This window comes from Gobius niger, assembly GCF_951799975.1.
Source record: "Gobius niger genome assembly, chromosome: 9".
In the NCBI taxonomy this organism is placed as follows: Eukaryota; Metazoa; Chordata; class Actinopteri; order Gobiiformes; family Gobiidae; genus Gobius; species Gobius niger.
Window position 1 is genome coordinate 1,896,190 of NC_136860.1, and position 27,735 is coordinate 1,923,924.

General features: G+C 47.5%; 1 protein-coding gene across 1 annotated transcript in view; it reads left to right on the forward strand.

Annotated features, from left to right (window-relative positions):
* The window catches only part of spegb (striated muscle enriched protein kinase b), a 46,907-nt gene extending 23,538 nt beyond the window's left edge, over positions 1-23,369 (forward strand). The window contains exons 19-44 of the mRNA XM_079563005.1: positions 647-819; positions 955-1,067; positions 2,135-2,303; positions 2,368-2,464; positions 2,554-2,754; positions 2,872-2,929; positions 3,548-3,625; positions 4,877-5,049; positions 5,133-5,159; positions 5,280-5,432; positions 5,508-5,550; positions 5,613-5,681; positions 7,497-9,705; positions 10,151-10,426; positions 10,626-10,775; positions 11,510-11,626; positions 12,473-12,640; positions 12,725-12,847; positions 14,595-14,759; positions 14,844-15,209; positions 15,962-16,346; positions 17,284-17,523; positions 21,149-21,372; positions 21,500-21,575; positions 21,915-22,064; positions 23,100-23,369. Coding sequence (XP_079419131.1) covers positions 647-819; positions 955-1,067; positions 2,135-2,303; positions 2,368-2,464; positions 2,554-2,754; positions 2,872-2,929; positions 3,548-3,625; positions 4,877-5,049; positions 5,133-5,159; positions 5,280-5,432; positions 5,508-5,550; positions 5,613-5,681; positions 7,497-9,705; positions 10,151-10,426; positions 10,626-10,775; positions 11,510-11,626; positions 12,473-12,640; positions 12,725-12,847; positions 14,595-14,759; positions 14,844-15,209; positions 15,962-16,346; positions 17,284-17,523; positions 21,149-21,372; positions 21,500-21,575; positions 21,915-22,064; positions 23,100-23,337 — 6,241 coding nt within the window. The 3' untranslated portion in view covers positions 23,338-23,369. The remainder of the gene's footprint in view (positions 1-646; positions 820-954; positions 1,068-2,134; positions 2,304-2,367; positions 2,465-2,553; positions 2,755-2,871; positions 2,930-3,547; positions 3,626-4,876; positions 5,050-5,132; positions 5,160-5,279; positions 5,433-5,507; positions 5,551-5,612; positions 5,682-7,496; positions 9,706-10,150; positions 10,427-10,625; positions 10,776-11,509; positions 11,627-12,472; positions 12,641-12,724; positions 12,848-14,594; positions 14,760-14,843; positions 15,210-15,961; positions 16,347-17,283; positions 17,524-21,148; positions 21,373-21,499; positions 21,576-21,914; positions 22,065-23,099) is intronic.
* Positions 23,370-27,735: the final 4,366 nt, after the last annotated feature.

Consider the following 27,735-nt stretch of genomic DNA (forward strand, 5'->3'; position numbering starts at 1 on the left):
TATTACTGTTACAGACGGGAAGTATGTCGTCTATTACACTGAAATTACTGTTTAGAAGATTTTTTAATTCCGATAATCTATCAAATTTTGAGAAAACATTTAGTGGAAATAATTGAAATTATTTCTGTAAAATAAAAATTTTTTTTTTTTTAAAAAGCCCCCAAAAAATGGGGGGAAATGTGGGCAAACAGCAAAAAAAAACAACTTGGAAAACAGTGGAAAAAATATAAAAAATTGGGAAAATGTATAAAAAATTGGGGAAATGGTTAGTGGAAATAATATGGGAAAATTTTGAAGAAAAAAAATGGGGGAAAAAATGGGGAGAAAAATAAAAAAAAGGCACAAAAAAAATAAAACTGGTAAAAATGTGGGGGAAAAATTATAAAAAATTGGAAAAATTGAGAAAAAAGGGGCAAATAATTACCCAAAAAAATATGAAAAATGTATTTAAAAAAAATCAAAAAATTTAGTGGAAATTAAAAAAAAAAGTAAAAAAATAAAAATAAAATTGTGGTAAAAATAGCCCGTTTTCTCTACGCTTTCATAGTCTGCTCAGGATAACGACCGTTTTCAGCTGTGGCTCAGAGTGACTCTGAGGGACAAGATCAGCTTCAGTGTTTCTAAAGTCTCGTCTCTGGTTTCCCAGGCGTGGCTCCATCCTGTCGAGCCGCCCGGGGCAGTCTGAGATGTCGATGCCTGACGACGACCAGCACCAGCTCCGACTGTTCAGAGTGAAGAGCGCCGACGCCGGGGAGATGGAGTTCATCGCCACCAACAAACACGGCTCGGACAGCTGCAAGTTCAGCGTGGAGCTGGCAGGTACCGCAATGTCAACAAGTGTGGAAGGAAATGGGAAAAAGGTGTCAAACAAAAGAAGCAAAAATACTGAGAAAAAAAATATAAAAAATAGGTAGTATAGTAAGTAAAAAAAAACACTTATCTTCTATGTTTCAGCTCCTCCAACGTTTGAGTCCATCATGGAGGACCTGGACGTGTGCGCCGGAGAGACGCCTCGCTTCGCCGTCGTCTGCGAGGGAAAACCCATCCCCGACATCCTGTGGTTTAAGGTGCGTCAGATGCCCTTCCATCCTCCTGCACCGCTGTGGGGCTGAGGGAGGGTCTTTGGGAGGTGGTCAGTAACAAAGTAAATGTGTTTAAAGACTGTTGGTGATGGGTGGGCGGAGCCTCATAAAGCATTGAGCTTCTTTGCCAGAATGTTTCAAATGTATCGAAACTTCTAAGCTCAGTCTATCTTGTAACACTGACATCTTGTGGACAAATGTAATCATTGCAGTTTCTGAACAGGAAACTCAAGAAGTGGTTGTGACATTGTTCCGGCATCAAACACCAACAACTGTGTTGTAATTTTAATTTCATCTTCTCACACAACTATGACAGGAGAGCCACCCTTCTGCAGCAAAACATAGGCCTATATACAGCCTATATACACATATACACTATATACAGCCTGCAGCCAATTGCTGTTATTAATTTGAAAGGAATCCTTAAATTGAATACACGTTTACATGTAGAAACAATTTACAGAAGCAAAGGGATTATGCTTAGATTACAGGTTTTTAACAGTTGACAGTTTCAGTCTGCTTCCTTATGGCTCACCAGCTTTAGAAACATTCTCTCACATGGGAGAGAGGATTCTGGGAAACATACAGTAGATATATTTGAGCCAGTATACGCAGTATAGGATAGTGTCTTTTTTGTGTGATTCCCTGTATTTTTTCCAATTCAAGTACCTATAAAAAAGATACAATGTGTTATATTAGTATAATAAATCACTTTTTAAAAAGGCCAAATGCATGTTAGCCATTTTATACTCACTACTGCCACCTCAGGTCATACGTGTAACTGCACCTTCTATATTAAGCTCGTGCATGACGGCACTTCAGACCCGCAGTAACACAGTTTTTAGTGACAGTGCAGGATTTTAGAGGCAGTTGTGGTGAACAGGTCTGAGCTGAGCTCAGGGTTAGGCTGTTTCCCTCCAGGCTCCAGGACAGAGTTTACACATCACTAAATGCTGTACTCTTCTCAGTAGTATTTAATCTGCAGGAAGATCTTTAACTTTCCCGCCTTCGCTTCTGGCTTGACTCTGTGGTTTCCCCGTGTCTGTCCTCAGAACGACGCCCTGCTGGCCGAGAGCAGCCACTACACCTTTGTTTACGACGATAACGAGTGTTCCCTGGTGGTGCTGAACGCTCGGGTCGAAGACTCCGGCGTCTACACCTGCACCGCCCGCAACTTAGCCGGGTCTGTGTCCTGCAAGGCCGAGCTCACCGTGCACGAAGGTAACTTTACTCCTACCGCTCATGTACTGTAGTATATACAAATACTCAATACTGTCCCTCGCAGTGAAAGTGAAGGACGAGCCGATGGAGGACGAGGAAACCATCATGAGGAAAATGCGGCGGCTCACGGATTACTACGACATCCACAAAGAGATCGGACGGTACGAGAGGAGCTCCTCACACGCCGGCCCGCGCTCCGATGTGAGTCACTCTGACTGTCGCTCTGACTGTCGCTCCTGTGTGGTTTCAGCGGGGCGTTCTCCTACATCAAGCGCGTGGTGCAGAAGGCGGACAAGGCGGAGTACGCGGCCAAGTTCATCTCGGCGCGAGCCAAGAGGAAACGCTCGGCCCTGAGGGAGATGAGGATCCTGTCGGCCCTGGACCACGAGAGAGTGCTGTACTTCCACGACGCCTTCGAGAAGAAGAACGCCGTCGTCATCGTCACCGAGAAGTATCCTTCATCACGGTTTTACTGGGCCTGGTTTAGTCCTGTGGAGATCCTTAAGAAGTCTCCCTTTTGGTCTGTTGTTTTCTCGAACTCTTGTGAACCCTTAATGACCTTGTGAAGATGCCACGAGGAGATGCTGGACAGGTTCAACAGGAAGTCGTCTCTGCTGGAGTCTGACGTGAGTTCACTCTCTTAATCTTACTCCCTCCTTTTCACTTTATTAAGTCCCTCTTCAGGTCCCATCATGTCCTGTCCTGGCTACCGTCTCCCTCTGACTCTGCCTCACTCATCCTCTCTCTAGCCCCCACCATCCCTACCTTTTACCACGTGATGTGTATTATCCAACTGTGTGTATTTGTCTGTGTATGTACTGGCTTTATTGCTTTTGAGTAAAATTCCTACTTTGTGAACCTGTTCATAAGAGTGGACCAGAGCCCTGCGGTCTGCTGACCAGCTCCTCCTGGTTGTTCCCAGGACCAGTCGCAAAGCTAGAGGAGATAAAGCCCTCTGTGACTGGGCCTAAGTTATGGAATGGCCGACCTTTGCACATTAGACTTGAGCACTTTAAATCTTTTCTTAAGACACATCTTTTCTCACTGGCTTTCGGTGCCGATTAATGATGTGTCTTTGCTTTGCTGTAAGTGTAAACTCTTGTTTTGTGATTATTTGCTCTTTGGTAAAGCTTTGGCTGTTTTTAAATGTGCTAAATGGAAATAAACCTCTTCTGATTCTGATTGTGGCTAATGAAACCTCAGGGAGTAACTAAATATCCACCGGTCTCTCCTGAATCCTCCAGGTTCGCTCGTGCGTCCGTCAGGTCCTGGAGGGAGTGGCTTATCTTCATCACATCAACATCCTGCACTTAGACATCAAGGTAACACTACGGACTTTGGTTAGTTTTTGAATAAACTCATTATTAGTGCAGTGGTTTTTATTTATTTGGACAAAATATACCAGAAAAAACCTACTGTCATATCTACATGTTGCTTTTGTATGAGATGTAGAATAATAACAAATTTGAGTGGAGTAAATTATTGTAATTTGGGGATCCCCGAGAGATTTTTGGATCGATAAGAGGGCTCGATACCCTGGACTTTGGGGGTGGCTCTATAGGCTTATGCACAGTTTCCCCACGTGACGTCTTCCTGGACAGTCAGCCAGACCTGGACTTCCTGTCGCTGATCGTTTACATTCACAACTAACAGGTCCCACACAAATAAAGAGAAGCTCAGGATCTGGTTAAGGACAGAGTGACTGATGGAGTCACAGAAACGTGTTACAAACATCATGTTCACTGTGAATCTGCCCCAAAGGAAACGCCAGCTGTCGTAAGGGGCGGAGCTTTTATCTCAGAGCTAAAGGCTAGTGTTGAAAAATGATAATATCACATGTAAACAAGTAAATATTATTCAAACTACTAACAGGACGATTCTTTTTTGCACAGGCTCGTTCTAAACTTTGCGCTAGTTTTATTTTTTATTTTGTGTTAGCCGCGTTAGCCGCGTTAGCCGCGTTAGCCTCAAGACAAAAACATCCACGTTATGAACACGGAGTTTCCTCCAGTGAAGTCGTTACGTCTCATGTCATATTTTCTAACCTGCTCCGTCACATCTGAACTTTTACTCGCTGTCCTTTACCAGATCTTAAGCTATTGCTTCATTTCTGTGGGACCTGCTCATTTTTAATGGGAAGAGATAACGGACAGGAAGGACAGCGTCTGGTTTACTGTCCAGGCGGAAATCAGCCCATTAGTGAGGTTCAAAGCTCAGTACTTTTTCCCTTCAAAAATATTTCAAAAAAATTCAAAACTATTCCAAAATGTAAAAAAAAAACTGTTGCAAGCTTACTCTTTCCAAACTGTTACACAATTTCCCAAACTGTTAGAAACTTTTCCAAACTGTTGCCAAATGTTAGAGTTACTTCCTGGATAAATCTCTGGCTCAAAGTGACAAAACGTCAGAGAATAAACCTCGTAAAGAGAGAGTTTGGGCTGTTTTTACTGTGAGTTAAAACTAAGACGTTAAAGGAGAGGTGTGATGTTGATGTTGATGTTGATGTTGATGTTGATGCTGCAGCGTCTCCTTTGTGACTAAAACAAGCTCCGCCTCCTCCTCTCTCCTCTCAGCCGGATAACCTGCTCATGGCCGACGCCCACACTGACCAGGTGCGTATCTGTGACTTTGGGAACGCGGTGGAGGTTTCCCAGGAGGAGATGCAGTACTGCAGATACGGCACGCCCGAGTTCGTCTCCCCGGAGATTGTCAACCAGAGCCCGGTCTCCAAAGCCACAGACATCTGGTGACGCTTGGCCACGTTTACACTCGTTTAGAGGATCTAACGCAGAGTTCACGTCTCGCTAATGTGCGTTTGTTTACCCTCAGGCCCATCGGAGTCATCGCGTATCTCTGGTGAGACAGTTTATTTACTCTACTGGGGCAAAGGAAGCAGTATTGTGGAATCAAACTAGACCACAGGCTAACTTCAGCTGTAGCAGATACTGTTTAAAATGTATATTGACCTTTCCCCAGCCTGACGGGCGTGTCTCCGTTCGCGGGGGAGAACGACCGCATCTCGGTGCTGAACATCAGGAACTACAACGTGGCGTTTGAGGAGAACATGTTCTCCGAGTTGAGCCGAGAGGCCAAAGGTTTCATCATCAAACTGCTGGTGCCGGACACGCTGTGAGTCAGAACGAAAGAAATACATTTAGCTGAGTGGACAATACTCACCAAGCTGCCTTATTGTTGTCCTTTCAGGAGACCGGACACTCAGGAGTGCCTCAGACACCCGTGGTTCAAGGTGAGATCCCTCTGAAATGACCTCTAAAATACAGTTCATTCTAAATAATGACTCTGCTCCAGACGCTGAGTAAAGGAAAGGCGATCAGCACCGAAGCTCTGAAGAAGTTTGTGGCTCGGAGAAAATGGCAGGTGAGAAAAGAAGAAAGAAATATCCACATTAGTAACAAGGAGACTATATTTACCCAACAACACCTCCCTTTACCAGCCCCACGTCACACAAACACAAGGGGGTCATTTATTTGTTACTCACCTTCTCATTTACCAGTCTGACTATTGTAGCACACACACTTTCAAGAGGTAAAGTAAGTGCAGCACGCTGTTTTTCGGGGGTCGGCTCGCGGAGGCAGCGTCTGAGCAAACATGCCCAGACTTCCCGATCCACGCAGACCTCCTCCAGCTGTTCAGACCCCGAGGCCACACCGGGCCACCTGGGTCCTCCTCCCTATGGGACAGGTATCTCCAACCAGTAGCTCGCCAAGCCTCTCCAGATAGCTCGCCAAAGACTTTCTACATCTCTACACGCTTTTTAGGTACATTTTCTGTTTGTTCAGTTGGCTCAATACAGTGAAGTATAAGGACTAAACTCAAGTCACTTTCTTTGAAATACCATTTTGGCAAGTAATTCTTCTGGGTGAACTCCACCTAAGTTGCAATTTTCATGTGTTTTTGAACATAAGTAGCTCTTCGATGTTCATATTGTGTAGAAGTAGCTCGTCAGGTAAAAGAGGTTGGAGACCCCTGCTATACGAGCGATCGCTGTTATTGTTTACTTCCGCAATTTTTGCCGGATGTTTTGGTGAATGGTAGGCAACAGCTGATGCAGACAGGTCTCTAACTCGGTTTTATAAAATAATAGATCTGTTACAGCACAAGAGAAGCAATGCCCTGTTTATGGACATTGTTTTTGCTGATTATAGGATTTTAATAAAATGTTTGTCAAATATGAAAATGTAAAATGCCTACCACGGACGGATGTGACGACATCGCGATCGCTCTTATTCACCTTATTCCGCCCCGCCCACTTTTGCCTCTTTTTGCGTTGTCTCGGCACCTCGTTGTCCAGACTCTTCCGGTCGAGCACGAAGCCCGTTCATTTAAACGGAAAACTCCGCTCAAATCTGATGTTTAGTCGATTGATTTGTGTAAAATGTTCAATGTTCATTTGCACCGACATGTCGACACTGCAGCGTTTCCCGAAAAACGGCTTTGTTTTCATGTAGGGACTGATTTTATATGGACTTCTCCGGCCCCATGTTAACACATAGGAGAAAAGGGGCGGGCACAATTCATGGCGGCGCCAACGCGAGCCTCCGGAATAAGGTGAATAGGACATGCTCGGAACACCTCCTGAGGAGGCGACCATAGGCATCGAGCCACCTCAGCTGCTCCTCTCCACGCGAAGGAGCAGCGGCTCTACTCTGAGCTCCTCATCCTAACCCGGCTCGGCCTTTTGTGGACCCACCACCCACAGAGGGAACCGTAGGGTTCTGGGTGTCGAAGGCGGTCCACGTACACAGCTTCTGACCGTCACACATGAATAGGAATCACTCCATCTAGTGATTTTTAGGGGCGGGGCTGTCACGATAAAGGGGCGTGTCTGTTCCGTGGGACAAGGGAGAGTCTGTGTGAAAGCCACAGTTCCAAGTCTCTCCTGAAGGAACTTCTAAAGATGCCTTCCCTGAGGGACTAGTGGAAGTGTCTCGGGGAAGGGAGGGCCTGGACACACGGAGACAGGTTTGTGATTGGCGGCTGTAGCTGAACCAATCACAGCTGTCGCATGGAACTGAGTAGAGAACGTCACTGGATGCACGGTGCAGGTGAAGTGTTCACCACCGTAACACACTGAGAAGTTTGAATCCAAAACAGACCAGGACAGAGCCAGGGTTCCCTCACAGTGAGTCACGTCGACGCTGATGCTGAACTGACTTTATGTTTGTTTTCCAGCGTTCTTTGATCAGCTACAAATCCAAAATGGTGATGCGCTCCATCCCTGAGCTCCTGAACGACTCCTCCAGCCACATCTCGATCGCGGTGCCCAAGCACGCCGCCAAAGGCTCCGCCCTCGCCTCCTCCTCCTCGGACTCGGACGAAGACATCGACGAGCTGCCCTTCATCCCGATGCCGCTCAACACCGAGTTCTCCGGGTCCCGCGTGTCGCTGAACGAGATCCAAACGCACGAGGACAAGGGCAAAGAAAACGGGAGCAAGTACGGGAAGATCGAAGAGGAGCCGATGGAGGTGGACGCCAAGGAGCGGGAGGAGCGCGAGGAGGAGGCGGAGCTCATACGGAGGGCCGCCCTGCAGAGGAAGCCGCTGCAGCGAGGGTCCAGCGTGGACTCGGAGAAGCCGGACACGGGCCGGCGCCGGGGCGAGCTGAGGCGCGGGGGCTCGGCCGACAGCGCTCTGCTGCTCAAGATCACGCCGGAGGAGGGCGGCGCCGGAGAGAGCGAGTCGCCGCAGGAGGACGGGAGGAGGGTCCTGAAGAAGGCCGTGTCCATGGAGTTACCGAGGCGCAGCGCGAGCCCGAAGATGAGTCAGGAGGATTACGCGCTGAAGCTGGAGCTGATGCGGCAGCGGCTGCTCCGGGGCGGCTCCGTGGACAACAAGATGAGCGGCTTACGAGGCCCCCTGCTGGAAACGTTAGGGATGGGCGACGAGAAAAGGGCGTCAGACAGGTATCGCATGAACAGGCTAGCTCCGCCTCCGCTCACGAGGGCGGCGTCCAGCGACTCCCCGAGAGACGAGGCGCCGAAAGCCAAAGTGTTACGCAAGAGCGCCTCGTTCAGCCAGGGCGACCAGGAGCCGATCGCGCTGCACAGACGCATGGGCGCGCCGCTGGAGATCCCGCTGGCCACGGTGGAGGAGCGGCGGCTGAAGGAGGCCATCTCCATGTCCTCGCTGACGGAGCAGGTCAAGTTCGACTCCAGGCCGGTGACGCCGCGGGAGCCGTCGCCCAAGCCCTCGCCCAAGCCCTCGCCCAAGCCCTCGCCCAAACCCTCGCCGACGCCGACGCCGGAGTCCACGGACAGGCAGGAGAGCCCGGCCAAAGCGGAGAGCGAGGAGTCGTTCTTGGACAGAGAGCCCAAGCAGCAGGACGAGGCGGTCAGCGAGAAAACCGCCACGGACAGCAACTTCGACGAGCGATCCAGCACCAGCGGGTTTTCAGAGAAGGACATGAGCATTTCCGAAGAACCCATCGCCGAGACTGACGCGAAGGAAGAAAGCGCTCCCAAAATGGAGGTGGAAGAAGCAGGTGTGGAAGAAGACAAGCCAAAGGAAGAAGACATGAGTGCAACTGTTGTGGAAGAGAATGCTGAGAAGGAAAGTGAGGAGTTCAAAGCGAAACCTGCGGAGATGGTCATCACGACGAGCTCGGTGTTAGTGAGGCCGACCGACGAGTATCCCAACGCCCCGGAGGACGACGCCGCTTCGTACGTGGAGCCGTCTTCCCCGACCAAAACGGTGCTTCCGGACGGCAGGACGTCGGCCTACGCCAGCATCATGCAGACGATAATGGTGCAGCCGGCGAGCGACGGGACGTTACCGCCCTCCACGCCCGTCCAAGTCCCGCCCAGTCTGCAGAAGGAGCAGCAAGCGGCGACGCCAACGCAGCGAGCCGGCGTGTCCACCACCGAGCATCCCGCCGTGTTCGCCAGAGTCGCCTCCCCAGAGACGATCCCGAAAGAGCCGAGTCCACCGAGAGGTCCGGGACAAGGCGCCACGTCCCAGCCGGACCGGGGCGACTTCGAGGACGTGGCGTCGGAGGAGCTGTTTGAGGCGCGGTTCAAGAAGCGCGAGTCGTCGCTCACGAGGAGCTTCAAGTTCCTGACGAGATCGAGGAACGAGGAGAAGCCGCAGCAGACGGAGCAGGACGAGGCGGGGGAGGACATCTACAGGCCCAGTCCCACCGGCGCCCCGCTGGAGCTCGGGTCCCGCAGGATCGAGGAGAGGTCCAAGTCGGTGCAGGATCTCAGGGAAGCGCAGAAGGACCAGGGGTTCATGAAGAGGCTGTCGCTGAGGCTGAAGCGAACGCCGTCCATGGAGAGGAGCGAGCAGAAGGAGGAGGACAGCTCGCGGAGGAGGCTCTCCTGGACCCTCGGGAGGAGAGGGTCCCAGGAGAAGAAGGAGGCGGAGACGGGCAAGGTCGACGGAGGTAGGTCACAGGATCCACTCCCATTTCATCTTTAATAACTTAGAAGATACACATCTATAAAACACCTCCAGGACTTAGCACCTGGAGTCAATCCTCCTGCAGAGAGAAGCACTTAAAGCATCATTCTGGAGCCTCAGCTTTTTTTTTTTTATGTTTTATAATTGTAAATTGAAGTGTTGAAAATGATGTCTCTGTAAGAATGAAATAGTAACAATGAAATCCAGGTCTAGAGCTGGAGAAGACTATGGGCTTCTTTAGGAGTAACTTTCAGGTTAGATTCACGGCCTGATAAATCTCTCTGAGCCGATATCATGTTGGATTATGGGCTTTAAGAATGTGGACGGTTTTGAGAAGAGAGAAGAAAAGTCCTCAAAGATAAACTAGACATTCTGCCTCTTGATGTTTATAAATGTCTTTATTCCGGGTCCAGACGTGGCGAACGGAGCGGCCGAGAAGGAGGAGCTGAAGAAGCCGAACGAGTCTCCGGTTTTGGCGATGAGGAGGAAGATCGAGTCGACCGTGGCCGGGATCTCCACACGGATCCGCAGTTACTCTGAGGAGAGGAAGGTCTCAGAGGAGAAGGACCAGAAGAGGACGCCCATCCTGTCCATGCTGCGCCGCGCCACCTCCGAGAACCGCGGCGTGAAGTTGGCGCCTCAGAACCAGCTGGCTCAGCAGACGGCCAACGGAGCCTCGTCCGAGTCGCTCGACTCCACCAAAGGTCAGCGTTAAAGGGCAAAGCTCCTCTTCTGTTATAACTGCAGGTTATAACAGAATATATATCCAAGATTTCACTCAATCATTGGTCAATGTCTTTGCAAAACGTTAAATATTTGAAGGTTTGTCTTTGAGTGTTTTAGATCCACACATTTGTATTTATTAGTTTCCTGTAGTAACAAGTCTGCGCTGTCTGTTTCCAGGGGTTCCAGAGGAGCGCAGGTCCCGCTGGGATCGCTGGGGTCTGACCAGAGGACGCAGAGACAAAACCGTGTCTCAGCCGGACATTCCCTCCGCCATCAGCCGTGAGATCTCTGCGCTGAGGACGCGGCAGTACAACAAACTGGCCTCAGGTACGGCTTTCATGTCACTGTTAAATTGTTTTATATACACAGTTTGTCAGAGGCGTCGGGACGGGAGGGGGATCTTATTGTCTTACTGCCTTTCACATGTAGGACAGTGACAATGTTCAAATGCAGACTGAAAACGGCTCTTCTGTCTATGACACTTTTATCTGCACTCTTTGCTTTTGGTGCATGATTTTTTAAAGAGGGGGTGTTCTGCTTTTTTCAGTCCCATAGCACCAGTCTATATCACACTACAATGATGACAAACCTTCTGTTGGTCTGTAAATGCAGTAAATTAGAATAACTGCCTTGTATAAAATTGCTCTCTCAAAATGGCTGTAGTGAATGTCTTGAAATAGGCCTCTGTCTCTTTAAGAACCTCTGAGCCTTTAGACACGCCCCCTCCACACGCTGTCTGTGGCATCAGTGGGGAGGAGGTTCTGCTGAGGAGCAGTGGTTGGTTACTCGGCTGGTGACGAAAGCTCGGAGGCGTCTCCAGGAGGTGGGGGCGTTCCTAGGAGGACTCAGGCAAACCTATCCCTAAAATGGCCGCCATCAGAGTTTTTACAGATTACTCAAAAATACGTGAATGTGCCAAGGCAACACTTCAGCCATGTTTTTAATGAGGAAGTGACAGAATAACATGATGTCGATTTTGCATAATACCCCCCCCCTTTAATGAATCCAGGACACTGAAGAGAGAGTGTGTGTTGTTTTAAACGTGTTTGGTTTGTTTCCAGACTTTCCTCCAGTTTTCCACATCAAACTCCGAGACCACGTCCTGCTGGAGGGAGACCCGGTGACGCTGAGCTGCTTCCCCGCGGGCAGCCCCCACCCCAACATCGCCTGGATGAAAGGTGAAACGCTTTACTCAGCTTAAAACATGCACACTAGCCTCCCAGCCAATGAGTCATTATAAAGATGTCAATCTTCCATTCATTGCACTGGAACCATTCTGTCAGCAAAGATGTAAGGTTGGAAATAATGTGGTTTCATTCACTTTTCAAGGTTTGGGCAGGACATTGTAAACCATTAAATATATTGAACCAAAAGAATAAGCCCCAAGTGTTACTAAAAAAACTTAAAATTGGATTCCAACTGGATTTATATCAAGATATGTTGGAAATCAACTGTTTTTATTGTGTAAGTTCATCAAAAATACCCAAATTATGGCCTAGAACAGTTACAGTTACAGTTACAGTTACAGTTACAGTTTGGGCTGATATTTTTTTTACTGCTCAAATGTTGCTTGTTTTGTACAGTTCTGCAGGTGGTCTGTCCTCCCACCTGCAGGAGGCGCCATAGGGGCTGGTGCAATGTAATTTGGGCTGCCCAAATCACATTGCACCAGCCCCTATGGCGCCTCCGACAGGTGGGAGGACAGAAGGACGGCCTCATGGTTTAAACCGGGCCTGTCGGTCTCTCATAAGGGGCTTTAAATCCCGATTTCTTGGAAAATTGTGACATTGCTCAACCTTTTCTACTCCGCAGGTTTGATTCAGTTTGAGTTTTTGGCTAAAATTCTTAACGATTTTGTTTCAAAACGTTTGAAATAATTAAGAAGTTTGTGGTTTTGAATATTGAAACTTCCGTCGTTCCTCGGTTTGCAAATCTAAAGAAATAAACTGCACAGATTAGTTTTCCGTTGGGGCCATAGGAATGTAGCTACAGGTCATTAAGAGCCTTTGACCTTTGACCTGCAGATAAGAAGCCCCTGGAGATCGACGCCCGCATGAACATGATCGCGTGTCCGGACGGGCGACAGCTGCTGATGATCATGCAGACCACCAAGAAGGACGCCGGCGTGTACGAGTGCGTGGCCACGAACCCCCTGGCCGCCGTGTCCAGCTCCTGCACCATCTCGCTCGCACGTACGATGCTTTTACCTCTGCTGCAGTATGTTCCCTGTGACCTCCGTGACCCCCGTGACCTCTGTGACCCCCGTGTGATCGCAGGTCTCCCGAACCGTCCCGGGACGCCGGAGATCCCTCAGAAATACAACAACACGGCGCTGGTTCTGTGGAGGCCGTCGGACACGATGGCGCCGTGCACGTACTCCCTGGAGCGCCGGGCGGAGGGTGAGGGTCATGCATTTATACAGGAGGAGGTTAGCGCCCCCTGTGGGTGAAACACAAACTCTCATCCATTAAAGTGAACTTCTAATACACATCTGAAGAAACGTACTGGTGGAACTTTGACTTTTGTTGGTTTATTGGGGTTAAACCAACAAAAGTTTATCCCCAATAAATGTTTGTGAAGGCTCTCATTCATCCAGGGAGAATCCATCATAGAAAAGGTTGTATCATCGACTGGACTGAATGAAATGGGGTCAGTTTAGTTTAGTTAGTCCCCATGTTGGTAAGTAAGTCTGGAACTTATAACTACAGCTGACATTTACAACCGTCTTAACAATTTGGCCCAGGCAGTTGGACCCTAACTCAAATATGGTAAAAACAACAAATATAGGAGAAATTATTACAATAACAAACCCATGATTGATGCTTATGAAGGTTGAAGAAATCTCCATATATCTGATCTGCTGTAGGTCATGTGTGAGTCGTGGTGGGTCCTGGTGGACCATGACAGATGTGGACAGGACTGTGGTAGATCTACTTTTACTTTGGAGAAAATAGTTACTATAGTAACTGTTGAAGAAATGAACCTCATGAGCTTCTTCTGTAACATCTGTCCACATCAGTCCTGCTGCACCACGACTCAGAGAAACCGGGACAAACATGACTCTACAGCAGATACAAGTGACATGGGTTTGTTTTTGTAGAATGAGAGTTATTAATAATTAACTCATATTTTAATTATATACAGGATTATTCACACTTATTATGAAGGAAAACTAGAATTTCAGTCTTTTATTGTTACATCCAGCAGAAGTGTAATGTTCTAAAGCAGAAGCTCCATGACTTCCTTCTTCACTTCTCAGTCTGTGACTGAAGAGCAATGAGGCCTCAGTCTTTTTACTGGAAACAAAGAGCTCACTGTATTTAGCGTCATGTTACTGTGACTCTCGGTGTCTGACCTAAAATCTGACTCTGAAGCCAATCAGATCACAGAGACTCAGAGTGGGCGGGGCTCAAAGTGACCAAACGCCAAGATCCAAGATCTGAGACAAAAGTAATGTTTCAACGCTTTAACAGGTTAGTCTCTCGAAAGGACTTCCAGCCAAAAGATGAATATTAGGGATGTTCATGATGAATCCATTATTGATTAATCATCATCATGAGCTTAATCGATTAAAAAGTACATCAACAATCATTACTCTGTATGTTAGGGGAAAATACAGTACAATCAAAGGGCAAATAAGCATAAACTTGTTCACAATCCTATTATTTGTATCAGCACATTCTAGAACATTAACACAACCTATTAACTAGTCACTTTTGAATAGGACTGGACTCATGGCTGGTGAGTGAAAAGTGGTTTACGGCGCTCCTTTCCAGGGGAACCAGACAGGGCTGTCCTTTGTCTCCTATGCTTTTTGCTATAGCATTTTGAACCACTCGAAATTCTATTGTTTTGAATAAATATGTCCCCATTACAGGAGCAGGCAGCAAAAGTCTCATGATGCACATGATGTTTAACAAGTGTGTATTTCAAATTCTCCAATGCAAATAATGTAAAATATCAAATTACAAATATAACATTGAAAAAAACCTGCAATATTTATAATTGAACAAACATTTTCTAAAGGTTTATGGGCATAGATTAATCAAATTTCAGCATAATCAAAACTACTTTAACTGATTTTTAACGCAGGGTATTATCTGACTTTAACGGACAAATAAAACACTGTAATAAATGTGACTTCAGGTGAGAGTAACTGGCTGATCGTAGCGACCGGAGTGGCCGACTGTTACTACAACGTGACAGACCTTCCAGGAGGGGGCGCCTTCCGGTTCAGGGTGGCCTGTGTGAACAAAGCCGGACAGGGCCCCTACAGTAACCTGTCTGCGGCCGTGCAGCTCGAGACCACAGGTTCGTATTCACACTTACATTCTTACAAAACCTATTTTTAAAAAACTGCCGCCCGCTCTTCCTCACGTTCTCCTGTTTCCTCAGAACCAGCCAAATCCACAGCGACGGTCGTGGTGAAGACAGCGCCCTCTGCTGCTGCCCCCATCGTGGTGAAGTCCTCCATGACGGTTCCCCCGATGAAACCTGCTCCACCCAAACCCTCCCCGCCGTCTCCCACGGCCGCTCCCTCTCCTCCCTCCCCTGCGGCCGCTCCCTCCCCCGCCCTCCCTCCCTCCTCTCCCTCCTCTCCGCCTCCGGCCGGACCTTCTGAGCCCCCGCCCGTCGCCAAGTCCACCCTCAGCATCAGCGTGTCCAAGCCCAAGCTGGCGCCTCCTCCCGCGGTGCCGCCCAAACCGCGAAGCCCGGTCACCACCAAGCCGCCGTCGCCCTCGCCGTCTCCTCCCGTCATAGGTAACGCCGGAGTCTTTCTATTGGATCAGCTCTGTAGGGTTTATACGGGCAAAAGTCACATGTAATGTTTATTAATGCTCTTTTTCATGCCCAAACACTATATTCACCTGCGGCGCCTAACTCCCACCTGAACCGAGCACATTTTCTCCAGTTTGGCTTTACCCCAATCCAAAAGCTTCTGGAAAAAAGCTGTGAAAATAGCAACAAAACTGAGACAAAAACAATGATGGAAATGTGACAAAACAGTGAGAAAACATTGACAAAAAGTGACGAAAAATTGATGGAAAAGTGGCAAAAATGTCACAAAAATGTCACAAGAAATTGACAAAAATTTGACAACAAAATATCAAAAATTTGACAAAAAAAATAAAAAAAATATGACAAAAGGTGAAATTTGATAGAAAAATTTCAAAAATGTGACCAAAAAATGACAAAAAAAGGTCCAAAATGTGGCAAAATATGACAAAACAAATGACAAAAATGTGAAAAAAAAATAACAAAAAATTTACAAAAACATGACAAAAACATGACAAAAATCTGACAAAAATCTGACAAAAATCTGACAAAAATCTGACAAAAATCTGATAAAAAAAATGGACAAAATAATGACAAAAAAGTGACAAAAATGAGTTGAATACCCAACAAAAAAATGATGGAAAAAGAATCTGAGGTTTTAAATCACACATGCACACAGCGCCCTCTGCTGCAATGGTGCCAAGTTTCTGACAATATTTCCCTCTCTCTTGTTCCAGGCAAACCCATCTCTTCAGTTCCCATGTACATCCCGGCGGCGTCTTCCAGGAAAACGCCTCCTGCCCAGCCCGGCTCCACCCCCGCCCCGGCCTCCTCCGCCCCTCCGCCCAGCGTGGTGGTGTCTCCCCCGGTGGTGGTGTCGCCCCCGGTGGTGGTGTCGCCCCCCGTGGTGGTGTCGCCCCCCGTGGTGGTGGTGCAGAGCCTGACCCCGGTGCTGCAGGGCGGGGCAGAGAGCCGCGGGCCGCCCTCCGGGAGGGTCACCCCCACGGGCAGGATGACCCCGTCGGGACGCAGGACGCCGCTCCTCCCCAAGGCTCCGGGAGAGGGAGGCCTGAGGCAGGGAGTGCCCCAGAAACCCTACACCTTCATGGACGAGAAGGCCAGGTGAGGGAACACCGACAAAAGTCTCGAGGAAATAGTTTAAAGGTGCATTATGCAACTTTTTTATTTGAGAAAGAAGTTGATATTTGTGCGTATTTGACCTCGTAGTGACCCAGCGGCACCTTTATTTTCCATCACAGTGGTCTCTACAACACTCCAGGATCCACTGTTTTGTAGGTTTTCTGGGGAGAGGCTCCGTCTGCAGAGAAAACCTTCCAAACAGTTGGTCCTGCAGTGTCCGAGAGGCCACTGTGATATACTGTTGTCAACAACCTTGGCAATAAAAGTTGGAAAACTGTGAAAGTTGCTGCTACAACGCTCTGTGATTAATAAATACCAAGACACCACAACGGTCTTTCCAAAAGGAGTGAAACAGCGCCCCCAATTTGACGCTGGTGGTCAAAAAGTGTACTGCATCCATATTTACCATTGAGAATGACTGGGAGAAGTAGGTCACTCTCTGGCGGGCCAACAGAATTGTTTCGCCGGGCGGGCCCCACTTTGGGCATCCCTGATGTAGGGGGAGGAAAATATTTAGTTTTAACATTTTTTAACTCTATATAGTCCCTTTAAGGTGAGACACTGTTGGTAAAAGTCACGATGTTTTGTTATTTGGGTAATTGAAATTTCAAGGGTCATTTTCTCAAAATGCATTTTTCTCACATTGGTGCGACAGTATCTCCAGTTTAGCAACTCCTACAGACTTTAAACTTTTTGTCTTGAACTGAACAATATTTTAATGATTTTGTCAGAGTCTTTTTATACCTATTACCCAACCTGATTTACTGAGTGTGGAATTTAAAAAAAAATTAGCTTGTTTTGAAATGAAACATGATATCCAAAATCTCCTCTGAAAAAGTAAAGTAAGAATATTCAGACGGTGCTGCAGAATCATCAATAAGCCCGACTTGTGACCCTGTTTCCCCCTCCGTTCTCTCAGGGGTCGTTTCGGCGTGATCCGCGAGTGCCGGGAGAACGCCACGGGGAACCTGTTCATGGCGAAGATCGTCCCGTACGAGGCGGACACGAAGCAGTCGGTGCTGCAGGAGTACGACATCCTGAAGTCGCTGCATCACGAGCGCGTCATGGCGCTGCACGAGGCGTACGTCACGCCGCGGTACCTCGTGCTCATCTCCGAGTACTGCAGCGGCAAGGAGCTGCTGCACAGCCTCATCGACCGGTAACCACCCACAACATGCACAATAGGGCCTCCTCTGGGTCTGTCTGGAAATCAGTGGGCTTTTCTGGTTAGAGAACGGTTTGTGAGGTTTTAAAGTCATCAAGCGTATTATCTTATAGACGACATATTGTCCACCTCTATGGACGACCAGATCATGCAGGGCTTGGACTGTATTTGACTCCCCTCTCTTTAGGTTATACATGACTCCCCTCTCTTTAGTTCATACATGACTCTCCTCCCTTTAGTTCTTACATGACTCCCCTCTCTTTAGTTCATACATGACTCCCCTCTCTTTAGTTCATACATGACTCCCCTCTCTTTAGTTCATACATGACTCCCCTCTCTTTAGTTCATACATGACTCCCCTCTCTTTAGTTCATACATGACTGACCTCTCTTTAGTTCATACATGACTCCCCTCTCTTTAGGTTATACATGACTCCCCTCTCTTTAGTTCATACATGACTCCCCTCTCTTTAGTTCATACATGACTCCCCTCTCTTTCGTTCATACATGACTCCCCTCTCTTTAGTTCATACATGACTCCCCTCTCTTTAGGTTATACATGACTCCCCTCTCTTTAGTTCATACATGACTCCCCTCTCTTTCGTTCATACCTGACTCCCCTCTCTTTAGTTCATACATGACTCCCCTCTCTTTAGTTCATACATGACTCCCCTCTCTTTAGTTCATACCTGACTCCCCTCTCTTTAGTTCATACATGACTCCCCTCTCTTTAGTTCATACATGACTCCCCTCTCTTTAGTTCATACATGACTCCCCTCTCTTTAGTTCATACATGACTCCCCTCTCTTTAGTTCATACATGACTGACCTCTCTTTAGTTCATACATGACTCCCCTCTCTTTAGGTTATACATGACTCCCCTCTCTTTAGTTCATACATGACTCCCCTCTCTTTAGTTCATACATGACTCCCCTCTCTTTCGTTCATACATGACTCCCCTCTCTTTAGTTCATACATGACTCCCCTCTCTTTAGTTCATACATGACTCCCCTCTCTTTAGTTCATACCTGACTCCCCTCTCTTTAGTTCATACATGACTCCCCTCTCTTTAGTTCATACATGACTCCCCTCTCTTTAGTTCATACATGACTCCCCTCTCTTTAGTTCATACATGACTCCCCTCTCTTTAGTTCATACATGACTGACCTCTCTTTAGTTCATACATGACTCCCCTCTCTTTAGGTTATACATGACTCCCCTCTCTTTAGTTCATACATGACTCCCCTCTCTTTAGTTCATACATGACTCCCCTCTCTTTCGTTCATACATGACTCCCCTCTCTTTAGTTCATACATGACTCCCCTCTCTTTAGTTCATACATGACTCCCCTCTCTTTAGCTCATACATGACTCCCCTCTCTTTAGTTCATACATGACTCCCCTCTCTTTAGCTCATACATGACTCCCCTCTCTTTAGGTTATACATGACTCCCCTCTCTTTAGTTCATACATGACTCCCCTCTCTTTAGTTCATACATGACTCCCCTCTCTTTAGGTTATACATGACTCCCCTCTCTTTAGTTCATATATGACTCCCCTCTCTTTAGTTCATACATGACTCCCCTCTCTTTAGTTCATACATGACTCCCCTCTCTTTAGTTCATACATGACTCCCCTCTCTTTAGTTCATACATGACTGACCTCTCTTTAGTTCATACATGACTCCCCTCTCTTTAGTTCATACATGACTGACCTCTCTTTAGTTCATACATGACTCCCCTCTCTTTAGTTCATACCTGACTCCCCTCTCTTTAGTTCATACATGACTCCCCTCTCTTTAGGTTATACATGACTCCCCTCTCTTTAGTTCATACATGACTCCCCTCTCTTTAGTTCATACATGACTCCCCTCTCTTTAGGTTATACATGACTCCCCTCTCTTTAGATTATACATGACTCCCCTCTCTTTAGTTCATACCTGACTCCCCTCTCTTTAGTTCATACATGACTCCCCTCTCTTTAGGTTATACATGACTCCCCTCTCTTTAGTTCATACATGACTCCCCTCTCTTTAGGTTATACATGACTCCCCTCTCTTTAGTTCATACATGACTCCCCTCTCTTTAGTTCATACATGACTCCCCTCTCTTTAGGTTATACATGACTCCCCTCTCTTTAGTTCATACATGACTCCCCTCTCTTTCGTTCATACATGACTCCCCTCTCTTTAGTTCATACATGACTCCCCTCTCTTTAGTTCATACATGACTCCCCTCTCTTTAGGTTATACATGACTCCCCTCTCTTTAGGTTATACATGACTCCCCTCTCTTTAGTTCATACATGACTCCCCTCTCTTTAGTTCATACATGACTCCCCTCTCTTTAGGTTATACATGACTCCCCTCTCTTTAGTTCATACATGACTCCCCTCTCTTTAGTTCATACATGACTCCCCTCTCTTTAGTTCATACATGACTCCCCTCTCTTTAGTTCATACATGACTCCCCTCTCTTTAGTTCATACATGACTCCCCTCTCTTTAGTTCATACATGACTCCCCTCTCTTTAGTTCATACATGACTCCCCTCTCTTTAGGTTATACATGACTCACCTCTCTTTAGTTCATACATGACTCCCCTCTCTTCAGTTCATACATGACTCCCCTCTCTTCAGTTCATACATGACTCCCCTCTCTTTAGTTCATACATGACTCCCCTCTCTTCAGTTCATACATGACTCCCCTCTCTTTAGGTTATACATGACTCCCCTCTCTTTAGTTCATACATGACTCCCCTCTCTTCAGTTCATACATGACTCCCCTCTCTTTAGGTTATACATGACTCACCTCTCTTTAGTTCATATATGACTCCCCTCTCTTTAGTTCATACATGACTCCCCTCTCTTTAGTTCATACATGACTCCCCTCTCTTTAGTTCATACATGACTCCCCTCTCTTTAGTTCATACATGACTCCCCTCTCTTTAGTTCATACATGACTCCCCTCTCTTTAGGTTATACATGACTCACCTCTCTTTAGTTCATACATGACTCCCCTCTCTTCAGTTCATACATGACTCCCCTCTCTTCAGTTCATACATGACTCCCCTCTCTTTAGTTCATACATGACTCCCCTCTCTTCAGTTCATACATGACTCCCCTCTCTTTAGGTTATACATGACTCCCCTCTCTTTAGTTCATACATGACTCCCCTCTCTTCAGTTCATACATGACTCCCCTCTCTTTAGTTCATACATGACTCCCCTCTCTTTAGTTCATACATGACTCCCCTCTCTTTAGTTCATACATGACTCCCCTCTCTTTAGGTTATACATGACTCCCCTCTCTTTAGTTCATACATGACTCTTCTCTCTTTAGTTCATACATGACTCCCCTCTCTTTAGTTCATACATGACTCCCCTCTCTTTAGGTTATACATGACTCCCCTCTCTTTAGTTCATACATAACTCTTCTCTCTTTAGTTCATACATGACTCCCCTCTCTTTAGTTCATACATGACTCCCCTCTCTTTAGTTCATACATGACTCTCCTCTCTTTAGTTCATACATAACTCTTCTCTCTTTAGTTCATACATGACTCCCCTCTCTTTAGTTCATACATGACTCCCCTCTCTTTAGTTCATACATGACTCCCCTCTCTCCAGGTTCAGATACTCGGAGGACGACGTGGTGACCTACGTGGTGCAGATCCTCCAGGGCCTGGATTACCTCCACACGAGGAGGATCCTTCACCTGGACATCAAACCCGACAACATCATCGTCACCTTCATGAACACCGTGAAGATCATCGACTTCGGCAGCGCCCAGTCCTTCAACCCCCTGTTCCTCAAGCAGTTCAGCCCCGCCATCGGCACCCTGGAGTACATGTGTGAGTACAAGTACACATTTATACTTTCTACTTTGAATACGAGTATTTTCTACAGTATGTACTTCTGACTGAGATCAGCAGTTTGCAGATGAAATCAGTGGAATCACTCCTGCTCCTTGTCTTGCAGCTCCGGAGATGCTGAAGGGGGACGTGGTGGGTCCTCCGGCTGATATCTGGAGCATCGGAGTCCTCACGTTTATCATGTGAGTCTGAACCAGGACTAAACCAGGACTGAACCGGACTGACAAACAAAGACTGAGCCAGGAATTAACTAGGACCACACCGAATTCAGGAGTAATGAAAAGAGATGTTTTCAGTATTCATTCCAAGTTCAACACACAGTAGATCAATGGTGGACCTAAAACGAGGCCCTGTGGCACACCGCAAGATGAGGGAAAGCAAAACCTGACATCCACTTCTTGGAGCCTCTACAGAAGAATGCCTTTCTCCCAAAGACTTCTGTTACAGTAGTCTTTGAATCAGAATGAAGGTTCCGTTTGGTCCAGGTCCAAACCGGGTCTGACCCAGGTCTGTGTCTGCAGGTTGAGCGGCAGGTCCCCGTTCCTGGACATGGACCCTCAGGAGACCGAAGTGCGGATCCAGGCGGCGAAGTTCGACCTGTCCAAGCTTTACCAGAACGTGTCCCAAAGTGCCTCTCTGTTCCTCAAGAAGATCCTCTGTAGCTACCCCTGGTGAGAACTTTAACTCTATCTCTACACCCAACTGAAGAGCATAGTTTCTCCTTAACATCTTAGTATTAATGTAGTATAGTATTTTGGCTAGTGGGTGCTGAGAGACAAGATTGCCCCCAAAACGCTATTTCTGTGCTTATTTCCTATTCATTTAATATTGCCTGTAATGCGTAAACTGTCCACCAGGGGGTGCTGTAGCACTCTCAGCACCCTGGGTTCCCACAGCCTTGGCTGCAACGGTCTGTGATTGAAAAACACCAAGACACCGCAACAGTGTTTCCTTAACTTTGTGAAACAGCGCCCCCAATTTCACGCTGGTGGCCAAAAAGTGCACTGCATCCATATTTACCTTTGAATGAAAGGCTGTGAACGAGATGACGCTGTAATCCAAATATGGGCATTTCCTTTGTGGGAGACAGCAGTGGCTAAAGACGGTTACTCCTTTCTGCATCTCACTTTGTCTTTCTTCCCTCCCCCACCTCTCCATCCTCCCCCACCTCCCCCTCCTCTCCTTCCTCCCCCTCCTCTCCTTCCTTTCCTTCCTCTCCTTCCTCCCCCTCCTCTCCCTCCTCTCCTTCCTCCCCCACCTCTCCTTCCTCACCTTCCTCTCCCTCCTCTCCATCCTCCTCCTCCTCTCCTTCCTCTCCTTCCTCTCCTTCCTCCCCCTCCTCTCCTTCCTCCTCCTCCCCTCCTTCCTCTCCTTCCTCTCCCTCCTCTCCTTTCTCTCCTTCCTCTCCTTTCTCTCCTTCCTCTCCCTCCTCTCCTTCCTCCCCCTCCTCTCCCTCCTCTCCTTCCTCTCCTTCCTCCCCTCCTCTCCTTCCTCCCCCTCCTCTCCTTCCTCTCCCTCCTCCCCTCCTCCTCCTCCTCCTCTCCTTCCTCTCCTCTCCTCTCCTTCCTCCCCCTCCTCTCCTTCCTCTCCCTTCTCTCCTTCCTCCCCCTCCTCTCCCTCCTCCCCCTTCCTCTCCTTCCTCCCCCTCCTCTCCTCTCCTTCCTCTCCCTCCTCCCCCTCCTCCCCCCTCCTCTCTTATGTCTCAGGGCGCGTCCGTCCATCAAAGACTGCTTCAGTAACTCGTGGCTGCAGGACGCGTACCTGATGCGACTGCGGCGTCAGACTCTCACCTTCACGACCACGCGGCTCAAGGAGTTCGTCTCCGAGCAGCAGAAGCGGCGCCACGTGACCGCCACCAAACACAAGGTCCTCCTGCGGTCGTACCAGAGCTCGGCCACGCCCGCCTTAGTCCCGCCCCCTGCCTCCACGCCCGCCAGTCAGTGACGAGGGACGAGTTGAGACTTTGTCGCCGGAGGGCTGGGGGCGAGAGGCGGGGTTTCTAAGCCCTAGTTTCTCGAGAAGACGTCGAACTTTGTGCCGGTTTTTGCTTCACGTGGATAAAACCAGAAGTTACGCCGATATTTACCGAAAACAGCAGATCCTACCACCGCTGTCCTCCATTTTGGCTCCTGGGATTAGCCGCGACGCCACACGAACCTACGAACACGCAAAGACGATTCCGCGAAACCGCCGCAGCTCCTCGGACGCCGTTTTGGCTCCGCGGGTGGAGGCGCGTTTCGCCTGAGATTTCTATTTTTGTAACCTGGACTTTCTTTGTACCTGGACTCGTCTCGTCTCGTACCTCAAGAGTTTGTAGGTTTTTTTCGAAGTCTATTCTTGTACAAGTCGGAAAAAAAAAAAGAGTATTTTGAACTCGCGCGCGTGTCTCCGCACAGTCTGCCTAAGCTAACGCTCTCGTACTGTTCGCGCTAAGTGTCTCACGGCTTTTGGATGGAAGACGCTACCATGCTAACGATGCTAACGATGCTAACAAAGCTAACTGATAAACACTTCCCGCCCAAACGACTGTTTACAAAGACGTACAGTGGGTTCAGAGGGTTTTCACACCCGTTTTAATCACCTATGCTTTATTATGTGGCCGTCCTTACGATGATGATAGACGTTTATTTTCTCACGGTAAAAATTCTGCATAAACTCCCCAACAAAAAGACACTAAAGATAAAAGTATTAAACTTTATTTAAAAATGGGAAAAATTTGAATATATTCAAACCCAAAACGACCACTTTATTTGAAAGGTGCAGGCTTCATGTAAACGTACATGAACAGGGCCGGATTTATGCAGGGGCCTACAAGGGCTAAGCTCAGGGGCCCAGCAGGTTGAGGGGCCCCTGGGCATAATGAGAACGAGACTAAACCAGGTCTAAACCGGGACTAAACCAAGACTAATCTGGGTATAAACCAGGTCTAAACAAGGTCAGAGCCATTTTGATTGCGTTGACACTGGGAAAAAAATGTACCTATTGGTCTGTTAAAATGCACCATTAAAATAAAAAAAATCTCTGTGGGAGGACCCCCAGACCCCCCTTTTAAATGTGTCCCCCTACCAGTAGCAAAGGTTCTTCCGCGAGTACTAGTAGTAATAGTACTTATTAATTTATCGTTTCATTGCAGAGAGAGAGAAATCCAACAGACAGACATATAGTATAAGAGCAGATGTTGTTCAGGCGCTATAAAAATAAATAAGTATATGGGGGGCCCTGAAAAAAACTTAAGCCCCAGGGCCCATTTTACTTAAATCCGGCCTTGTGCGTGTCAATACTTTTAGACATAATTCATCATTTGAAAAGTCAGATTTTATAGGTTTACCTGCAAATGTCAGACCGAGGGGTGTGAAAACGTCCTGAACCCGCTGTACAATTTATATACTAAAAACTTCAAATATATTTTTATCAAGTACGTGCAGGACCTTTGTAGACATTGTGGAGTAAATATATAGTATATCCTTAGTAGAAGCACACGGTTCTTTTTGAAATTCCAGAATCTTCCAGGCTTTAATTCTAAAAGGGCTAAAACTAAATGAGGTCACTGTCCCTTTAAGACACAGGAAGCTAAAGATAAAGAGTTCACAGAGGGCTTGGAGCTTCCACAGGTCAGTTTGTTTATCGGAAACGCTGAATAACGTCACCTCTTCTGCTTCTGGATCTCTGGATGTAAGATGTTCTTCTCAGCCCGAGGTCAGATCTGACGCCTTTAATCCATTCCCACGAGAGGAAAGAAGTACCATTATGTTTTGGAGAACCTGACACGTTCATCTGACGGCTGATTGTCCTGTCTCCACTTCGGATGAGGAGAGATGATTCTTTTTACAGAAAATATACTCATTCTAGTTCTAACCTGATAACATAAAGAGATAGATTTGTCTGTGAGGTTCCTCTGGCCTCTCTCACCGGAGGAGATGTTGCAGAGACTGCTCTGACAGGAAACGTCTCTGCAACATCTCCACAACCTGCACTGATTGCTCCTCTCTCACCGGCCTGGAGACTAGTTGGAGACTCAAGTTGCCGCTGGTCACAGAGATGTCCCTGAGACGTCTCCTGGAGATAAGGCGAGTCTCCAGGTCTCGGTTGAAACCAACAGGTTTGATTTCAGAGGAGTCTCCGAGAGGTCTCCACAGTCTCAAGCAGCTGTGGCAATGTAGCGACCACGGGTAGCACAGTGGTTAGCGCCTCTGCTTCACAGCTAGAAGGTCCCGGGTTCGATTCCCACCAGGACGGGGCCTTTCTGTGTGGAGTTTGCATGTTCTCCCTGTGTCTGCGGAGGTTCCTCTGGGTACTCCGGTTTCCCCTACCACTAAAAACATGTACAATAGGTGAATCCTCCAGCCAGGTGATTCTGACCGCCAGCCTGGCTCCACATCATGGAGACGGGTCCCCGGGCTCCTTACGGGTCACCCCAGCGCCATCGAAGGATGGGTTAACTGCAGAGGACACATTTCACTACGGGGACAATCAAACTATTTATTGTCCTCAACCTGCGAGACGTTTCTGTGACGTCCCTGCAGTGTCTCCGAGACCTGTCGGATACTTGGAAAAGTCTCAGCTGAATTCAAACCTGTTCTCCAGCAGCACCTGGAGTCTCCAGCGAGTCTCAGTCCTTTAATCTGATCGATGTTTGGTGCGGAGCTGCTTCTTCTCACTCGAGCAGCTTTACTAGTCTTACTCATTCACAGAGTTTTGGTTTATTAAACCCCCCCCCTGTTGTGACCTGATGATCCAGATGTTCGGTCTGACCTCAGACCATGTTCCAGAAGAACCTGGTCCAGGAGCAGAACGTGTGACGGAAACTGAAGCTCTTCTTCTCAGACGCTGTATTTTCATAAACGACGAAGAGGACGGTGTTTATTTAAAGACCTATATTTTTATCCGCTTACGTAACGTTTCCATGACGACGGCTCGGTGCAGGAAGCGGCCCGGAACAATCGTGCAGAAACAGTGTTTTATAATCATGTGTAAAGTAGAGAAGAGGAACGTCACGGCTTTGTGTGTGTTTCATTTTCGCTGCTTTCGCCTTAAAACCAGCTCCAACAATCAGAGGAAAGAGTTTCAAACATGTGCAGTGTGGACGATCTCCACACAAAACATGAAGAGAGAACATCAGGGTGTTTTAGCTGAAGATGCACCGATCCAGAGCCGATATCGGAGATCGAGGCCGATCCAGGAAAAATACAGTTTCAGGGATCGATTCCAAACATCTGATGCTTCTTTTGGCTGACGCTGTTTGGAAAGGAAATCTAATGCTTTGTATTTAGGCGCCTTTGTTTGAACCAAATGTGGATTTAACCTTAACTAACCTTTTCTCGAGTTCGACTTTACCCAAATCTAAAAGCTTCTTGAAAAAAAAACCCTCAAAAAACGAAACAAAAAGCAAAGCAGGCGACAAAAACACAGCGATAGCGAGGAAAAATCGTAGATCCGTTGTGTAGTTCTTAGCTTTCAAATCAGGCTCCAGTCAAGAAGCTTTTAGATTTGAGTAAAGCTGAAGTGGAGAAAATGTGCTCAGTTGAGGTGGAAGGTCAGAGGTTGTGATATATTGCAAACCAGTCCCAGCCGTAATATTCAGAGTCAGAAAGATCCCGAACGTTCCAGTGACATCACAGTTTATAAACGAGATGTTTCGGACCCAGGGGATTCTGTAAAGTATCGAACATCGGTCAGAATCGGTATCGCCAAAAAGCTGGATCGGTGCATCTGTAACTTTAGCTTCCACACTGTAAGAAGTGTTTCCTTGAATAAAAGCAGTAACATTGAGTTAACCTCGTCAGGGTCCTGTTATGTTCCGGGCATTTGGACGCACTTGGACACCAGGGGGCGCCCTCCCAACCTCCTCACTGTAAATGTGACTTTCTTCAGGACTTTAGGTCAGACATGAGTGACAGTAACATGACGCTAAATACAGTGAGCTCTTTGTTTCTTCAGGCACAGACTGAGAAGTGAAGAAGGAAGTCATGGAGCTTCTGCTTTAGACAGAACTTCAAAGGCAAATGAAACCACTTAACTCCATGTTTTTGCTTTTATTCAAGGAAACACCTCTTCCAGGGCATTGCTTGAAGCAGTGGTTCTCAACCCTTTGTTTCAGGCGTGACCCCGATAAAAACGGCCTTGTGAATGTTTCTTTTGTATTTTGACCAGTTGCTTCACTGCCACAGTTTCACAGACGTCACCTCCTGCTTCAGACTTTAAGAAACATGTAATCCATCTGTTTTCCCCCCATGTTGGGAACCACTGGTCTACAGTTCTATAACAGAAATAAACCCTTGTCTCTTCACAAAAGCCGCTCAGATCCAGATGTGACGGGTGTGAACATCTGTCTCCTCTGGAATG